This window comes from Pan paniscus, chromosome 8 (assembly GCF_029289425.2).
Source record: "Pan paniscus chromosome 8, NHGRI_mPanPan1-v2.0_pri, whole genome shotgun sequence".
In the NCBI taxonomy this organism is placed as follows: Eukaryota; Metazoa; Chordata; class Mammalia; order Primates; family Hominidae; genus Pan; species Pan paniscus.
The window spans coordinates 56,241,281-56,259,599 of NC_073257.2; the positions used below are offsets into that span (position 1 = coordinate 56,241,281).

General features: G+C 42.0%; 2 protein-coding genes across 2 annotated transcripts; one reads left to right on the plus strand and one right to left on the minus strand.

Annotated features, from left to right (window-relative positions):
- Positions 1-722: 722 nt before the first annotated feature.
- LOC129393202 (calponin-2-like) lies at positions 723-3,113 on the minus strand. The gene has a single exon (XM_055092679.2). The coding sequence runs from the start codon at positions 3,044-3,046 to the stop codon at positions 2,117-2,119; it is 930 nt and encodes a 309-aa protein (XP_054948654.1). The 5' UTR covers positions 3,047-3,113; the 3' UTR covers positions 723-2,116.
- Positions 3,114-5,783: 2,670 nt separating this feature from the next.
- Positions 5,784-16,116, plus strand: LOC117974453 (zinc finger protein 239-like). Its single transcript, XM_034929802.3, has 3 exons — positions 5,784-5,888; positions 6,011-6,156; positions 6,307-16,116. The coding sequence occupies exons 1-3, from the start codon at positions 5,784-5,786 to the stop codon at positions 6,941-6,943; spliced, it is 888 nt and encodes a 295-aa protein (XP_034785693.1). The 3' UTR covers positions 6,944-16,116.
- Positions 16,117-18,319: the final 2,203 nt, after the last annotated feature.

Below are 18,319 nucleotides of genomic sequence, written 5' to 3' on the forward strand. Positions count from 1 at the left end.
GTAGATATTTCTTTGTTGATTGTATAGCCTGGGTTGTGAGTACTCTTTTATATTTATTCACACAGAAAACCAAGGAACTCTTTTTAAGTAGATATGCTAAGGTGAAAATATTCAGCTTGATTATTGGGTGTAAATTGGCAAGAAGTTTAAGGTTTGTGTTTTGAAATAGCTTTCCAAGAAATTGTGATGCATGCAACTTACTAGTATGTGTCCACTGATTTACTACTCATTCAGATAATTTAAAAGAAATCAGAGATAGAGCAACACTGCTAGGACCTTAGGGTGCATTTGTGGCAAAAGAACAAAACCAGCATGAAAATATTTTAAAGTTAAACAGTTAGAAAGAAATATTTGTTATACAGCAGTGCCATACAAAGTGATTAAGTTAATATCACCACCTTTTAACTGTAAAGATTTATGAAGATTTTTTGGGATATTATGGGATAATAGCTATTTCTTGAAGGCATCCAGCTGCTGAGTAGGCTAACATTGAAAGGCCCAGTAACCAAGTGGATGCTTATAACTCAGGTCTGTGGTTGGGGATGAGCAATTATGGAGGAAAGATGGTTTGGATTGTGGACAGCAGAGGATGGTGACTGTGGTAATAAGGAGTGACAGTTGCCAATAGCAAATAGAATCCATTTGTCAGATCTGGTCTGTGAGTGTCGACTTTATCTGTTTTGTTTCTTAGTCCTTTGGGACACTAGGCTCAGGGATGTGGTAGGTTTTTGACCATAGTATTGTTAATATTGTGTTGAATCTGGGTAAGAACAGGGTGATAGTTGTCAGAGGAAGCTTCATAATAAAAGGATATGGTTGATTATCATGATTCATGGTATTCATGTTCTGGAAAGTTACCACAAGCACTGAATTAATGAATATTGAATCACTGCTCCCAGATGAAATACAGGGTTAGTTCCTGCCAGCCTCTGCCCACATTTTTTTTTTTCTTCGTACAAACAGAGGTTTTATTGCGTTTGGTCCACAGTCGTATTTCACATTATCTCACGGAGCAGGGCCCCTGGGTGGGGGGTCCCTGTGCAGTACTTGGCGGGGCATATGGCCGGGGAAGATGGAGCAGTATAAGCTGGTCGGGCCCAGAAGGGAGGAGGGCTGGGGGCTCCTTAAAACCTACTGAGGGGCTGGGCACGGTGGCTCACACCTGTAATCTCAGCGCTTGGGGAGGCGGAGGCGGGCGGATCACACCTGAGGCCAGGAGTTCGAGACCAGCCTGGCCAACATGGGGAAACCCCGTCTCTACTAAAAATACAAAAATTAGCCGGGCGTGGTGGAGCACCTGCAGTCCTAGCTACTCAGGAGGCTGAGGCTGGAGAATCGCTTGAGCCCGGAAGGCGGAGGTGCAGTGAGCCAAGATGGCGCCACTGCACTCCGGCCTGGGCAACAACCACAACTGAAAAAAAAATCTACTGAGGCCAGAGAGGGTTGGGGCGGGGAGCATGGAGAGGGGGTCAGGCTTGGCCCCAACAACTCAGAATTTCACTTCCTTGTACGGCCCTCACTTTCCCCACTTGGCCCCGGGGCAGGTCTGAGGGTCTGAAGTCTGTTGGTCTGAAGGTCCTAGGCAAATCCAGTCACTTGGGAGCCGGAGATATTTAACATCACGGCCCGGTCCCCTTTCCCAGGGGACTCATTTCCTAGCACCCTCTCCACTGTCCCTGCCCCACCCCTCGGGAAAAAAATGTATTTTTCTTTTGTGAATACTTCCTGAAACTTGCGGGCATAGAAACCACAAACTGCTCAGCTGACAAAAAGGGGAAGAGGCGAGGCAACCAGAAACCGTCGGGGACCGGTTCCTTCCAAGCCCAGGTCTCTTCTTCCCAGCACAGCCTGAATGTGCCAGCAGGGACCCTCGCCCTACACGAACTGGGATATGGCCTTGACCCCTCCCCCCACAGCCCAGTGGCTCCGTCTTGCGAAGGATCAAGGCAAAGGGGAAAAAAGCTCTGCTGCCTGATCCCACGCTGACACTCACAGACCCTTGGTTGACTGGCAGCACTGAACGGGTTAAGAAAAAAAAAAAAAAAAAGATGAAAACACAGAAAAACCCAAAAACCCAGATGGGGAGACGATGTGGGGAGAGAGCGTGCTGGGAGCCTCAGTAGCCGGCCTCCTCCTGGTAGTAAGGGGGATATTCAGGGACCTCCCCCGGGTCCGGGCAGTCGCCGGTGCCCGAGGGAGCCCCGTCGGCCACTGTGCCTTGCGGGCAGTACTTGGGGTCATATATCTGCCGGCCCAGGCCGAAGACCTGGCCGCTCTGGTTGGCGCCCTGCGTGTAGCCCATCTGCAGGGACATGGAGGAGTTGTCACACTTGTCGGTTCCCAGCTTGGTATCATAGATGTGCCGCCGGGTCCCGGGAGCCGTCATGCCCACCTGGCTGGCGCACTTGTTCGTGCCCATCTGGAGGCTGATGGTCGAGTGGTCCATGGGGGGCAGGATATGGTTCTTGGGGTCATAGAGATGCCTCCTCGTGCCGTACGTGGTCATGCCCGACTGGCTGGCGCATTTGTTGGTGCCCATCTGCAGCCCGATGACGCACTGGCCAGCCTTCATGGTGGCGTCGTCGAAATTCCGCTCCTGCTTCTCCGAGTACTTGACGCCAATGTCCACCCCGCTCTGCAGCCCCTTAGTCTTGGCCTTCCCCGCCAGGGCGAGAAGAGACACCTGCACCCGCGTCATGTTCCCACTCTCAAACAGGTCGTTGGCCTCGAACAGGTCCACAGGGTTCATGCCGTAGCTGACCATGGCCTTGATGAAGTTGGACAGGTTTTCTAGCTGGTGCCAGTTCTGCATGGAGCGGTTGATCTTGGGGACGGAGCCCGGCTGTAGCTTGTTCATGAGTGTGCATAAGATAGTTCCATCCTTCAGGCCCTTCTGGAAGTCGGGGCCGATGGAGAGGCCGGTGAGTCCCTCGATCCAGGTGCGGAGCTCTGCCTCCTTCTGGGGGTCATATTTGGACAGGAGCCGGTTCTTGACCTCGGCCGACAGCCCGTACGAGGGGCCCTTGTTGAACTGCGTGGAGCTCATGGCTGGCGGGCGGGCGGCGGGACGGGGCCGGACAGGACGGGACGGGACGGGGCTCTGCCCACATTTTTGTTAGCTAATCTATACATAATCTTTTTTAATATGGGTTTATTTTTAAAAATATACCCATATATATAGCTGATTTATTAATATTGAATTTATGGCCAATGGCATTACATCTCATGAATAAAGCTAATTTAACACACATATATTCTCCACAGGCACATCACAGCCTTCTTGCACTTAGGAACACGAGAGACAGTACTTCAGTCCTACACTAGCGGACTATTTTAAACAGTGAAATCACCAGCAAAACCCACAAAACTGAAAAATGTGGCACTAACAGTACCAGGGACGGGCACTTGTTTATAGTATGAGAACTGAAACAAGAAGCTAGAGCATGGCCTTGTTCAGTTTCACCTGGGAATATGTGTGCTGGGTGACTGAAGTTTTTAAGTGCTCAGTGCATGTTCTTGACAATGAAAGCACCAAGAGTCTTGATTTGGGGTTTACAAATAAGTTTTAATGAGTAGATGAATTTGTTGTCACAAAATCCATGAATAATGAGGATTAACTGTATGAAGATCAGTAAAGATTCTAAGATTAGGTTGAAAACTATGGTCTTTAAAGCTCACACTGGAAAGAGAAACCAGACATGCTGAAATAAATAAATGGTTAAAGAATTATATATGTATATTCATATATGTAATAGATACACACATATATATTATATATTATATGTATATGAAAAGTAAAGGATGACTTTATATATACAAAAATAGAGTTGTGTGAGGTACAAGACTGTTTATGAAATAAATTGATAAATAGGGAAATTTTATGATTTGATGGCTATGACAGGTTCATTAATGACAACTGTGGTAGAAGAAAATGAAGATACAACAGCAGAATAAAACTACATACCTGATCTTGTTTCCATAGCCTACATGTATGCTTTCTCTGGACATTGGCTTTTGGTGTGAATCAGCTAGAGTAAGAATTACTGTCTGGGCAATAGGAGTTTTCTTTTGCACATGGAAAATTATTGCTGTCTGAAATTGTAATTTGGTGTTGATGAGTGGAAGAGAAAAGAAGAGCCAGGCAAAGTGGCTCATGCCTGTAATCCCAGCACTTTGGAAGGCTGAAGTGGGCAGATCACTTGAAATCGGGAGTTTGAGACCAGCCTGGCCAATATGGTGAAATCCCATCTCTACTAAAAATACAAATACCACTTGCTAGTATGTGTCCACTGATTTACTACTCATTCAGATAATTTAAAAGAAATCAGAGATAGAGCAACACCTGCTAGGACCTTAGGGTGCGGTGGCTCATGCCTGTAATCTCTGCACTCTGAGAGGCTGAGGTGGGTGGTTTACCTGAGGTCAGGAATTCGAGACCAGCCTGGCAAAGATGGCGAAACCCCGTCTCTACTAAAAATACAAAAATCAGCCAGGCACGGTGGCGGGTGCCTGTAATCCCAGCTACTTGAGAGGACGAGGCAGGAGAATCACTTGAACCTGGGAGGTGGAGGTTGCAATGAGCCAAGATTGTGCCATTGCAATCCAGCCTGGGCAAAGAGCTAGATTCTGTCTCAAAAAACAAACAAACAAAAAAAAATAAAAACAAAGAAAAGAATTAGTGATGCATTGGAAACATACGTATTAGTGAGTATTTTACAGCAGGAGATAAAAACCTACATTTGCCTCCTCCAAACTTAATTTTTCCTTTGCCGTCGCCCCTCAAACACTATCACCTGATTTTTTTTCTGGCAATTTTACCTACTATTCAATGCTTTCGATGATTCCCCTTCATGCCTCTACCATTCATCCTAAAATACCATTTGTTGTATTTGTTTATTCCACTTTATCCAGTTTTGAAGGTCACATTTCTAAAGTGCCAGATTACTGTGTTTTTATTTGCAGATTCCTCTCCTTTTTTCATATTCAGTTTGTTTTGTCTAATCCTAAGGGAGTGAGATGTATGCCTTCAGGATTACTTTCAGACCAGATGCCTGGGCTATCCTAGAGCATTTGCATGTTACATCCCCTTTCCACATGAAATGTGTTAATATTTATAAGATATGGTAAACTATTCTCATTTCTAGAATTCTGGAAAGTTGACCTGATGGAGAAGAACCAGGAAAACCAAGACCAGCATTTGAGGAAAGCTGGTTTTGTCAACAACAAAATACTGATGGAAGACAGAAATAGTGTTTTAGGAGAAACAGTTAATATAAGTTCAAACCTTGTTCCAATGAGAAAAATACCTGATAAATATGACTTATGTATAATGAATGTGAATTATATTTCAGAATTAATTGTTAGTAATAGAAACTCCTTTGGAAGGAAGCTTGATGATCTCAGTGCACATGCGAAATTGCTCCTTCATATGACATGAGCATCCTTATGCCAGAGAGAAACATTTTGAGTGTGACGGAAATGAGAAAGCCATCTGTTAGAATGAGGACTTATTTCAGCATCAGGATATTCAAACTCTGAAGCAAATTTTTGAATACCTTGAGGGTGGGAAAGCTTTTCATGAGGAGGCAGCCTTCAGTACCCATAAGAGAGTGTGCTTCTGGGAGAAACCTTGTGAATATAATGAACAACTAAGAGCCTTTTCTGACAATCCAAACCTCCTTGTTCATCAGAGTACTCACAGAAGGGAAAATCACTATGAGTTTAATTGCTGTGGGAGGAGGTCTGTTGGTGAGAAATCTCTAAACAAACACTATGGAGGAATCATGGGGAAAAAATACTATGAGTGTGAGAATAATTTTGGCAAAAGTCACTCTTTATCGACACTGAAAGAACTCAAAAAGGAAAAACAAGCTTTGAATGTAATGAAGGTAGGGAAATCTTTAAGAAACCAAGTCTCTCTCAACAGCATACATACGCAGAAAAGAAAACCTTTCAAAATAGTCATTATGGGAGTTCTTTTTGGCATATGTCAGTTCTCCCTAAACATCAGCAAACACACGTAGGAGGAAAGTTCTATGAATGTAATGAGTGTGGGAAAGCTCTCAGCCACAGTTCGTCTATCATAGTACATAATAGGATATACACAGGGGAGAAACCTTATGAATGTACTGAATGTGAGAAAACCTTCACAAATAGGTCAGGCCTTACAGTTCATTGGCAGATACACACAGGGCAAAAACCCTAAGAATGTATTGAATGTGTCATGCACATTCAATACATACAAATGCAAAGTGTCATTAGGTTATGTGACTTATATGTGAAGGGAAGCCTTTAGATATAAGTCAGGCCTTACAGTACATCAGTACATCAGAGAACACACACAGGTGATAAACCCAATGAGTGTAGTGAATGTGGGAAAAAATTCTGTGAGAAGTCATATCTCCAAGTACATCAGAGAACTTACACAGGGGAGAAATCCCATGAGGGTAAAGAATGTGGAAAAACCTTTGTTTACAATTCATTCCTCATAGTACATCAAAGGATACACATAGGTGTAAGACCCTATGAATGTAACGAATGTGGGAAAACATTCTCACAAAAGCCAGACTTCACTTACCATCAGAGAACTCATACTGGAGAAAGGCCCTGTGAATGTAATGAATGTGGGAAGTCTTTCTCAGTGAAGTCAAAACTTATTGTGCATCAGAGAACTCACACAGGGGAAAAACCCTATGAATGTAATGAATGTGGGAAAACCTTTTCCCAGAAGTCATCTCTTACAGTACATCAGAGAACACACACAGGGGAGAAACCATATAAATGTAATGCATGTGGGAAAAGTTTTTCCCAGAAGTTATCCCTTACTGTACATCAAAAAAGACATAAAAAGAGAAGCCATATAAATGTATTCAATGCAGCAAAACATTTAACCAGAAATCAGCACTTACTAAACATCAAAGAACTCAGGAGAGAAACTTCATAAATATAATTAATGCAGCAAAACTTTTTACCACAAGTCATCCCTCACAGTACATCAGAGAACCCACACAGGAGAGAAACCCTACAAATGTAATGAATGTGAGAAGACTTTCTACCAGAAGTCATCACTTATAGCACATCAGAAAACACACAGAAGGCAGAAATCCTGTGAATCTACAAATGTGGAGAGCCTTTTATCAGAATTCACTAATCTGAGAAAGTACAGAGAGAAGTCCCTGTTAGCATCTTCTGAAAGTCCAGAAACCTTTTCTTACTTAACCTACTCAGTTTACATTAAAAACAGTGAAGGGGAGAAACTTTGTAAGTATGAGAAATATTTTGCCCAGAAATAAAGGGCCATCTTAGTGAGCAGCAGATATTTGATATTTGAAACATCTTATGAATATTTTGAATAAGTTGTAACTTTGAAAATGATTCATTTTTGGTTATACATGAGAGATTTTAGCTCACTGGAAATATACCAGTTTGGTAATTGAGACTAAAAACTTCCTTTAGAAATATTATACTAAAATTCTTGTTTCTGATATACCAAAATTTTATTGAAAATATTCAGTTACAGACATACTGTGTACTAGGAATCTAACTTCAAAAAGCACAATTAGGTCGAATAGTCATAAATACACCAAATACAAATGCAAAGTGTCATTAGGTTATGTGAGTGTGCTTTATTTTTATTTTTTATTTCATTTTATTTTATTTTCTGTGTTCCAGTAAAACTTTACTTACTCAAGTGCAACAGAGCTTAAAGGTTAAAAAAAAAGTACTTACAAAGACAGGCAGTGGGCTGGACTTGGCCTACAGCCACTAATTTGCTGACCTCTGTGCTAAAATCAAGGTGCTGCTAATGCAATCAATACTTTTTAACAGCACCTTACATGCACGCCATTATCCTTCAAAGGCAGACCTTTGGCCGGGCGCTGTGGCTCACGCCTGTAATCCCAGCACTTTGGAAGGCCGAGGTGGGCAGATCACGAGGTCAGGATATCGAGACCATTCTGGTTAACACAGTGAAACCCCGTCTCTACTAAAAGTACAAAAAAAATTAGCCGGGCGTGGTGGCGGGTCCCTGTAGTCCCAGCTACTCAGGAGGCTGAGGCAGGAGAATGGCGTGAACCTGGGAGGCGGAGCTTGCAGTGAGCCGAGATCGCTCTGCTGCACTCCAGCCTGGGCGACAGAGTGAGACTCTGTCTCAAAAAAAAAAAAAAAAAAAAAGGCAGACCTTTATGCTACATGCTTTCATTTTGATTTTTCAAATGTTCAGTTTGCAACTTACAATACAAGCGCTGTAAGGGAATAATATCTTGTGGGACTCAATACAGAACTTCAATGTCAAAGCAATTTTTCATTGTATTAAAGCACAGAAGTGTGAATAAGGCCAGTATAATGGGAAGAAATAATTCTACCCAAATACATCCTATAGTAATAAATCTGCAATCAAGAAATCCACTTGGGTGCTGGAGTAAATGGCCTTGAACAGAAAGAACTAGTATCTAGGAAATGCATAATCATATAAATAAAAATTTCTAAAATAAAGCAAAAGGTTACATTTCTAAGCCTTAAAGTATTTTTCTTTCTTCACACTTGAATTTTTATTCTAAGTGACTGAACAAAAAATACACTATCAAGATGAAAAGGCAATTCAGAAAAGAAATACAAGCACCTAGCAAATAAGTGTAAATATATGCAATCTCCAAAAAAAGTAAATTATAACCAGAAGAAAGAATCGGTTAAAAAAAATTAGGGTGCATATAATTTGCATTCGAAGCTTTCCCTTACAAGCCTGAATCCTCAGTACCAGATCTTAATCTTCTATATCTCAGGTCAGCCCCTCCAAATATAGCTGCCTCATCAGATATTTCAGTTTAGATCTGGCCAGATGATCAGGCTATTCCCCTAACTAGTGTGGGCCACAAAAGACTCAAGTGACATTGAGAAAAATCAGAGAAGATGAACCAGGCTTGGTAGCTCATGCCTGTAATTATCTGGAGGCTGACTGGGGAAGATTGCTCGAGCCTGGGAGTGCAAAGCCATCCTGGGCTCACAAAAAAATGGTGGGGGGCAGGTGGGAATTTTGATGCTTAAATTCCTTGGTTCCTTCTGTAGTGGATTTCTTCTTCTTTTTTTTTATTATACTTTAAGTTCTAGGGTACATGTGCACAATGTGCAGGTTTGATGCATAGGTATACATGTGCCATGTTGGTTTGCTGCATCCATCAACTCATCATTTACATTAGGTATTTCTCCTAATGCTATCCCTCCCCCAGCCCCCCATCCCCTGACAGGCCCTGGTGTGTGATGTCCCCCTTCCTGTGTCCAAGTGATCTCATTGTTCAATTCCCACCCATGAGTGAGAACATGTGGTGTTTGCTTTTCTGTCCTTGTGATAGTTTTTTGAGAATGATGGTTTCCAGCTTCATCCATGTCCCTGCAAAGGACATGAACTCATCCTTTTTTATGGCTGCATAGTATTCCATGGTGTACATGTGCCAAATTTTCTTAATCCAGTCTATCATTGATGGACATTTGGGTTGGTTCCAAGTCTTTATTATTGTGAATAGTGCCACAATAAACATATGTGTGCATGTGTCTTTATAGTAGCATGATTTATAATCCTTTGGGTGTATATACCCAGTAATGGGATTGCTGGGTCATATGGTAATTCTAGTTCAAGATCCTTGAGGAATCGCCACACTGTCTTCCACAATGTTTGAACTAATTTACACTCCCACCAACAGTGTAAAAGTGTTCCTATTTCTCCCCATCCTCTCCAGCATCTGTTGTTTCCCGACTTTTTAATGATTGTCATTCTAACTGGCAAGAATGGTATCTCATTGTGGTTTTGATTTGTATTTCTCTGATGACCAGTGGTGATGAGCATTTTTTCATGTGTCTGTTGGCTGCATAGATGTCTTCTTTTTTTTTTTTTGAGACGGAGTCTTGCTCTGTTGCCCAGGCTCGAGTGCAGTGGCGTGATCTGGGCTCACTGCAAGCTCTGCCTCCCGGGTTCATGCCATTCTTCTGCCTTAGCCTCCGGCACTTGCCACCATGCCCAGCTAATTTTTTTTGTTTTGTATTTTTAGTAGAGACAGGGTTTCACCATGTTAGCCAGGATGGTCTCGATCTCCTGACCTCGTGATCCACCCGCCTCGGCCTCCCAAAGTGCTGGGATGACAGCCATGAGCCACCGCACCCAGACAGATGTCTTCTTTTGAGAAGTGTCTGTTCATACCCTTTGCCCACTTTTTGATGGGGTTGTTTGTTTTTTTTCTTGTAAATTTGTTTGACTTCTTTGTAGATTCTGGATATTAGCCCTTTATCAGATGGGTAGATTGCAAAAATTTTCTCCCATTCTGTAGGTTGCCTGTTCACTCTGATGGTAGTTTCTTTTGCTGTGCAGAAGCTCTTTAGTTTAATTAGATCCCATTTGTCAATTTTGGCTTTTGTTGCCATTGCTTTTGGTGTTTTAGTCATGAAGTCCTTGCCCATGCCAATGTCCTGAATGGTATTGCCTAGGTTTTCTTCTAGGGTTTTTTATGATTTTAGGTCTAACATTTAAGTCTTTAATCCATCTTGAATTAATTTTTGTATAAGGTGTAAGGAAGGGATCCAGTTTCCGCTTTCTACATATGGCTAGCCAGTTTTCCCAGCACCATTTATTAAATAGGGAATCCTTTCCCCATTTCTTGTTTTTGTCAGGTTTGTCAACGATCAGATGGTTGTAGATGTGTGGTGTTATTTCTGAGGGCTCTGTTCTGTTCCATTGGTCTACATATCTGTTTTGATACCAGTACCATGCTGTTTTGGTTACTGTAGCCTTGTAGTATAGTTTGAAGTCAGGTAGCTTGATGCCTCCAGCTTTGTTTTTTTTTGCTTAGGATTGTCTTGGCAATGCGGGCTCTTTTTTGGTTCTATATGAACTTTAAAGTAGTTTTTTCTAATTCTGTGAAGAAAGTCATTGGTAGCTTGATGGGGATGGCATTGAATCTATAAATTACTTTGGGCATTATGGCCATTTTCACAATATTGATTCTTCCTATCCATGAGCATGGAATATTCTTCCATTTGTTTGTGTCCTCTTTTATTTTGTTGAGCAGTGGTTTGTAGTTCTCCTTGAAGGGGTCCTTCACATCCCTTGTAAGTTGGATTCCTAGGTATTTTATTGTCTTTGTAGCAATTGTGAATAGGAGTTCACTCATAATTTGGCTCTCTGTTTGTCTGTTATTGGTGTATAGGAATGCTTGTGATTTTTGCACATTGATTTTGTGTCCTGAGACTTTGCTGAAGTTGCTTATCAGCTTAAGGAAATTTTGGGCTGAGATGATGGGGTTTTCTAAATATACAATCATGTCATCTGCAAACAGGGACAATTTGATTTCCTCTTATCCTAATTGAATACCCTTTTTTTCTTTCTCTTGCCTGATTGCCCTGGCCAGAACTTCCAACACTATGTTGAATAGGAGTGGTGAGAGAGGGCATCCCTGTCTTGTGCTGGTTTTCAAAGGGAATGCTTCCAGTTTTTGCCCATTAAGTATGATATTGGCTGTGGGTTTGTCATAAATAGCTCTTATCGTTTTGAGATATGTTCGATCAACACCTAGTTTATTGAGAGTTTTTAGCATGAAGGGCTGTTGAATTTTGTCAAAGGCCTTTTCTGCATCTATTGAGATAATCATGTGGTTTTTTTGTTGTTGGTTCTGTTTATGTGATGGATTATGTTTATTGATTTGCATATATTGAACCAGCCTTGCATCCCAGGGATAAAGCCCACTTGATCGTGGTGGATAAGCTTTTTGATGTGCTACTGGATTCAGTTTGCCAGTATTTTATTGAGGATTTTTGCATTGATGTTCATCAGAGATATTGGTCTAAAATTCTCTTTTTTTGTTGTGTCTCTGCCAGGCTTTGGTATCAGGATGATGCTGGCCTCATAAAATGAGTTAGGGAGGATTCCCTCTTTTTCTATTGATTGGAATAGTTTCAGAAGGAATGGTGCCAGCTCGTCTTTCTAGCTGTGGTAGAATTCAGCTGTGAATCCGTCTGGTCCTGGACTTTTTTTGGTTGGTAGGCTATTAATTATTGCCTCAATTTGAGAGCCTGTTATTGGTCTATTCAGAGATTCAACTTCTTCCTGGTTTAGTCTTGGGAGAGTGTATGTGTCCAGGAATTTATCCATTTCTTCTAGATTTTCTAGTTTATTTGCATAGAGGTGTTTATAGTATTCTCTGGTGGTAGTTTGTATTTCTGTTAGATCAGTGGTGATATCCCCTTTATCATTTTTTATTGTGTCTATTTGATTCTTTTCTCTTTTCTTCTTTATTAGTCTTGCTAGTGGTCTATCGATTTTGTTGCTCTTTTCAAAAAACCAGCTCCTGGATTCATTGATTTTTTGAAGGGTATTTTTGTATCTCTATATTTTTCAGTTCTGCTCTGATCTTAGTTATTTCTTGCCTTCTGCTACCTTTTGAATTTGTTTGCTCTTGCTTCTCTGATTGTTTTAATTGCGATGTTAGGGTGTCGATTTTAGATCTTTCCTGCTTTCTCTTGTGGGCATTTAGTGCTATAAATTTCCCTCTACACACTGCTTTAAATGTGTCCTAGAGATTCTGGTATGTTGTGTCTTTGTTCTCATTGGTTTGAAAGAACATCTTTATTTCTGCCTTCATTTCATTATTTACCCAGTAGTCATTCCGGGGCAAGTTGTTTAGTTTCCATGTAGTTTTGTGGTTTTGAGTGAGTTTCTTAATCCTGAGTTCTAATTCGATTGCACTGTGATCTGAGACACAGTTTGTTGTGATTTCTTTTACATTTGCTGAGGAGTGCTGTACTTCCAATTATGTGGTCACTTTTAGAATAAGTGCTATGTGGTGCTGAGAAGAATGTATATTCTGCTGCTTTGGGCTGGAGAGTTCTGTAGATGTCTATTAGGTCTGCTTGTTGCAGAGCTGAGTTCAGGTCCTGGATATCCTTGTTAACCTTTTGTCTTGTTGATCTGTCTAATATTGACAGAGGGGTGTTAAAGTCTCCCATTATTATTGTGTGGGAGTCTAAGTCTCTTTGTAGGTCTCTAAGGACTTGCTTTATGAATGTGGATGCTCCTGTATTGGGTGCACATATATTTAGGATAGTTAGCTCTTCTTGTTTAATTGATCCCTTTACCATTATGTAATGGGGTTCTTTGTCTCTTTTGATCTTTGTTGGTTTAAAGTCTGTTTTATCAGAGACTAGGATTGTAACCCCTGCCTTTTTTTGTTTTCCATTTGCTTGGTAGATCTTCCTCCATCCCTTTATTTTGAGCCTATATGTGTCTCTGCACATGAGCTGGGTCTCCTGAGTACAGCACACTGATGGGTCTTGACTCTTTATCCAATCTGCCAGTCTGTGTCTTTTAATTGGAGCATTTACCCCATTTACATCTAAGGTTAATATTGTTATGTGTGAATTTGATCCTGTCATTATGATGTTAGCTGGTTATTTTGCCCATTAATTGATGTAGTTTCTTCATAGCATTGATGGCCTTTACAATTTGGCATGTTTTTGCAGTGGCTGGTACTGGTTGTTTCTTTCTATGTTTAGTGCTTCCTTCAGGAGCGTTTGTAAGGCAGGCCTGGTGGTGACAAAATCTCTCAGCATTTGCTTGTCTGTAAAGGATTTTATTTCTCCTTCACTTATGAAGCTTAGATGGATATGAAATTCTGGGTTGAAAATTCTTTTCTTTAAGAATGTTGAATATTGGCCCCCACTCTCTTCTGGCTTGCAGGGTTTCTGCCGAGAGGTCTGTTCTCTGATGGGCTTCCCTTTGTGGGTAACTCGACCTTTCTCTCTGGCTGCCTTAACATCTTTTCGTTTGTTTCAGCCTTGGTGAATCTGACAATTATGTGTCTTGGGGTTGCTCTTCTCGTGGAGTATCTTTGTGGTGTTCTCTTTATTTCCTGAATTTGAATGTTGGTCTGCCTTGCTAGGTTGGGGAAGTTCTCCTGGATAATATCCTGAATAGTGTTTTCCAACTTCGTTCCATTCTCCCTGTCACTTTCATGTACACCAATCAGATGTAGATTTGGTCTTTTCACATAGTCCCATATTTCTTGGAGGCTTTGTTCGTTTCTTTTTAGTCTTTTTTCTCTAACCTTGTCTTCTTGCTTTATTTCATTAATTTGATCTTCAGTCATTGATACCCTTTCTTCCACTTGATTGAATTGGCTATTGAAGCTTGTGCATGCGTCACGAAGTTCTCGTGCCATGGTTTTCAACTCCATCAGGTTATTTAAGGTCTTCTCTACACTGTTTATTCTAGTTAGCCATTTGTCTAATTTTTTTTTTAACGTTTTTAGCTTCCTTGCAATGGGTTTGAACATCCTCCTTTAGCTCCGAGATGTTTGTTATTACCGACCTTCTGAAGCCTACTTCTGTCAACTCGTCAAAGTCATTCTCCATCCAGCTTTTTTCCATTGCTGGCGAGGAGCCACAATCCTTTGGAGGAGAAGAAGCACTCTGATTTTTAGAATTTTTAGCTTTTCTGTTCTAGTTTCTCTGCATCTTTGTGGTTTTATCTACCTTTGATCTTTGATGATGGTGACCTACAGATGGAGTTTTGGTGTAGATGACCTTTTTGTTGATGTTGATGCTATTCCTTTCTGTTTGTTAGTTTTCCTTCTAACAATCAGGTCCCTCAGCTACAGGTCTGTTGGTGTTTGCTGGAGTTCCACTCCAGACCCTGTTTGCCTAGGTATCACCAGTGGAGGCTGCAGAACAGCAAATATTGCAGAACAGCAAATATTGTTGCCTGATCCTTCCTCTGGAAGCTTTGTCCCAGAGGTGCAGCCACCTATACGAAGTGTCTGTTGGCCCCTACTGTGAGGTGTCTCCCAGTTAGGCTACATGGGGATGAGGGACCCACTTGAGGAGGCAGTCTGTCCGTTCTCAGAACTCAAACACTGTGCTGGGAGAACCACTGCTCTCTTCACAGCTGTCAGACAGGGACGTTTAAGTCTGCAGAAGTTTCTGCTGCCTTTTGTTCAGCTACGCCTTGCACACAGAGATGGAGCCTAGAGGCAATAGGCCTTGTTGAGCTGTGGTGGGCTGTGCCTGGTTTGAGCTTCCGGGCCACTTTGTTTACCTACTCAAGCCTCAGCAGTGGCAGACGCCCCTCCCCCAGCCAGGCTGCTGCCTCACAGATCGATCTCAGATTGCTGCCTTAGCAGTGAGCAAGGCTCTGTGGGCGTGGGACCTGCCAAACCAGGCACGGGAGACAATCACCATGTCTGCCGGTTGCTAAGACCTTGGGAAAAGTGCAGTATTTAGGTGAGAGTGCCCCATTTTTCCAGGTAGTCTGTCACAGCTTCCCTTGGCTAGGAAAGGGAAATCCCCTGACCCCTTTTGCTTCCAGGGTGAGGCAACACCCTGCCCTGCTTTAGCTCACCCTCTGTGGACTGCACCCACTGTCCAACCAGTCCCAATGAGATGAACCAGGTACCTCAGTTGGAAATGCAGAAATCACCCGTCTTATGCGTTGATCATGCTGGGAGCTGCAGACCAGAACTGTTCCTATTCGGCCATCTTGCAATGCCCGCTGCGAGTGTGCTTTATAAGAGAAAGATTATATGTGTTGATTTTGTCACAGGAACTCATCATAATCTTATGTAAATGTGCCCTTAATTTAATAATTTTAATGATGTGTTTAAAATTTCCCACACTTAATGTTTTTCTTTTTATAGCTATAAGAAAAAATGTATATTTTAAATAAAATATTTGTAGAGAGTAAATTGATGTGTTGAAATCTTGTTACATTCTACTCATACATAAATAAGTGTTAGCATTTGATATGGTTTGGCTCTGTGTGCCCACACAAATCTCATGTTGAATTGTAATCCCCATGTGTCAGGGGAGGGGCCGGGTGGGAGGTGATTAGATCATGGGGGTGGAGTTCCTCCTTGCCGTTCTTGTGATAGTGAGTTCTCATGAGATCTGATAGTTTAAAAGTGTAGCACTTACCCCTTTTCTCTGTCTCTCCTGCTCTGCCATGGTAAGATGTGCCTTGCTTCCCCTTCACTTTCAGCCATGATTGTAAGTTTCCTTAGGCATCCTCAGCCATGTGGGACAGGACTGTGTGTCAATTAAACCTCTTTTCTTTATAAATTACCCAGTCTCATATAGTTCTTTATACCAGCGTGATAATGGACTAATACACCATTATTACTAAACTACTTACCCGGTAAGGAATCCAGAGAGGCCAGACATGGTGGCTCATGCCTGTATTCCCAGCACCTTGGGAGACGAAGGCACCAAGGCAGGAGGATTGCTTGAGCCCAGGATTTTGAGACCAGCCTAGGCAACATGATGAGACCCTGTCTCTATATTAAAAAGGTATTATTAAAAAAGAATCCACATAGTGTGACTGTAAACTCAGAGTCAGCCAAATGGAATAATAAACTATGCAACAGTTAAATACAAAATTATTTAAAGGATTTTTGCTTCCACCTATAAAAGGAATTTTTGCTTCCACCCATTCTCCAGTATTTGTGGTCTTAAACAACTGGCAAACTGGCCAAGATAGATGAAATAACTAGAAAACTGGAAAAATGTATGAAACAACTGTTTTAAGACTTGGATATTAGGAATTGCACAACCATGATTCTTGAAAGAAAGGAAGCAAATATGGCCAGTCTTATGATTGGCACAGCTTCTTGTCAGAAGGAAATTCCTAGACTATGGCATAGATAGAGATAACTCCAAACATATTCTTATTCTATGAAGCATAAATATTTCAGAGTTCAAGAAGTTTAAGGCAGCTGTAGTATGTGGACTAGCATACTGGAAAGGGGGCTAGCAGAGACAATTTGAGAAATCTGAGTACCAATCTGCATATGCAACGGGTCATGTTCTTTAAGGCTTGGCAAAGAACAGCTGCTGCCAAAGGAGCAATTATTGGGGAACTCAAAGACAAACACTTCCCAGAGCTCATACAGAGTTGGGAATAATTCAAGCTCCCACCAGCCAAGACTCTTTCTCCTTCAGTTCCTGAGATGACAGTCTCTTTCTCCAGTAGTATGGATTTTTGAAGATCCCATGGATACATTGGGAGTGGGCAAGGATTGGGCATGTTTGAGATGCTGTATTGGTCTGCTTGGGCTGCCATAACAAAATACCACAGACTTGGTGGCATAAACATCAGACATTTATTTTTGCATAATTCTGTAGGCTTGAAGTCCATCATCAAGGTGCTGGCAAATTCTCTTTCTGGTAAGTGCTTCCTGGCTTCTGGATTGCTGCCTTCTCACTATATCCTCACATGGCACTTCCTCATGGCTTGCAGGGTGGGGGATAGGGAGAGAGAGCATGTGCTCTAGTATCTCTTATTTGAAAGACATATTCTATTAGATCAGGGCCCACTCCTACTACCTTATTGAACCTTCCCTGCTGCCAAAGAGGCCCTATCTCAAAATAAAGCCACACTGGGGCTTAGCGCTTCAATATATGAATTTTGGGGGGACACAAACATTTCATTTATTATATTCTGCTCCCAGCCCCTCAAAGTTCATGTCCTTGCATTTGAAATACATGCATTCCATCCCAACAATCCCAAAAGTGTTACTCATTCCAGCATTAATTCTGTAGATCTGAAGTCCAAAGTGTCATCTAAATATTATCTAAATCATGAAAGGGTGACCATTGAGGTATGATTCATTCTGAGGCAAAGTTCCTTTCTAGGTATGAAACAAGTGAAACCAGACAAGGTATGGGCTTCCAAAATGTAGTGGTTGTATATGCATAGGATAGACATTCCTGTTCCACAAGGAAGAAATCTGAAAGAAAGGAGTGACGGTCCCAAGCCAGTCCAAAACCAGCAAAACAAATTCCATTAGATCTAAGGCTTGAGAATGACCTCTTTATTGGCCAAGCATGGTGGCTCATGCTTGTAATCCCAGCACTTTGGGAGGCCAAAGCGGGTGGATCACTTGAGGTCAGGAGTTCAAGACCAGCCTGAAACATGGTGAAACCCCTTCTCTACTAAGATTATAAAATTAGCTGGGCGTGGTGGCACATGCCTGTAATCCCAGCTACTTGGGAAGCTGAGGCAGGAGAATTGCTTGAATCCGGGAGATGGAGGTTGCAGTGAGCCAAGATCATGCCATTGCACTCTAGCCTGGGCAACAATAGCAAAACTCTGTCTCAAGGGAAAAAACAAAACAAAACACCTCTTTGGCTCAATGCCCTTGCTGCCTGGGGTGGTGGCCTCAACCCCCATGGCCCTAGGTGGTTGTTCCACCACATACTCTGTCGGGTGGACCTGCCCACAAGGCCCTAGGCAGGGTTAGCCTGGCCTGTTTAAACTGAAGAAATGGTGGCTTTATTCTTTGAAGCC

What these genes read in the sequence shown, in the direction of transcription:
- LOC129393202 (XM_055092679.2), bottom strand. Translation starts at nt 3,046, where the DNA reads ATGAGCTCCACGCAGTTCAACAAGGGCCCCTCGTACGGGCTGTCGGCC.
- LOC117974453 (XM_034929802.3), top strand. Translation starts at nt 5,784, where the DNA reads ATGGGGAAAAAATACTATGAGTGTGAGAATAATTTTGGCAAAAGTCAC. An exon ending in AAGCTTTGAATGTAATGAAG is followed by an intron (nt 5,889 to 6,010) that starts GTAGGGAAATCT and finishes CCTAAACATCAG; the next exon opens with CAAACACACGTAGGAGGAAA. An exon ending in GAGAAAACCTTCACAAATAG is followed by an intron (nt 6,157 to 6,306) that starts GTCAGGCCTTAC and finishes GATATAAGTCAG; the next exon opens with GCCTTACAGTACATCAGTAC.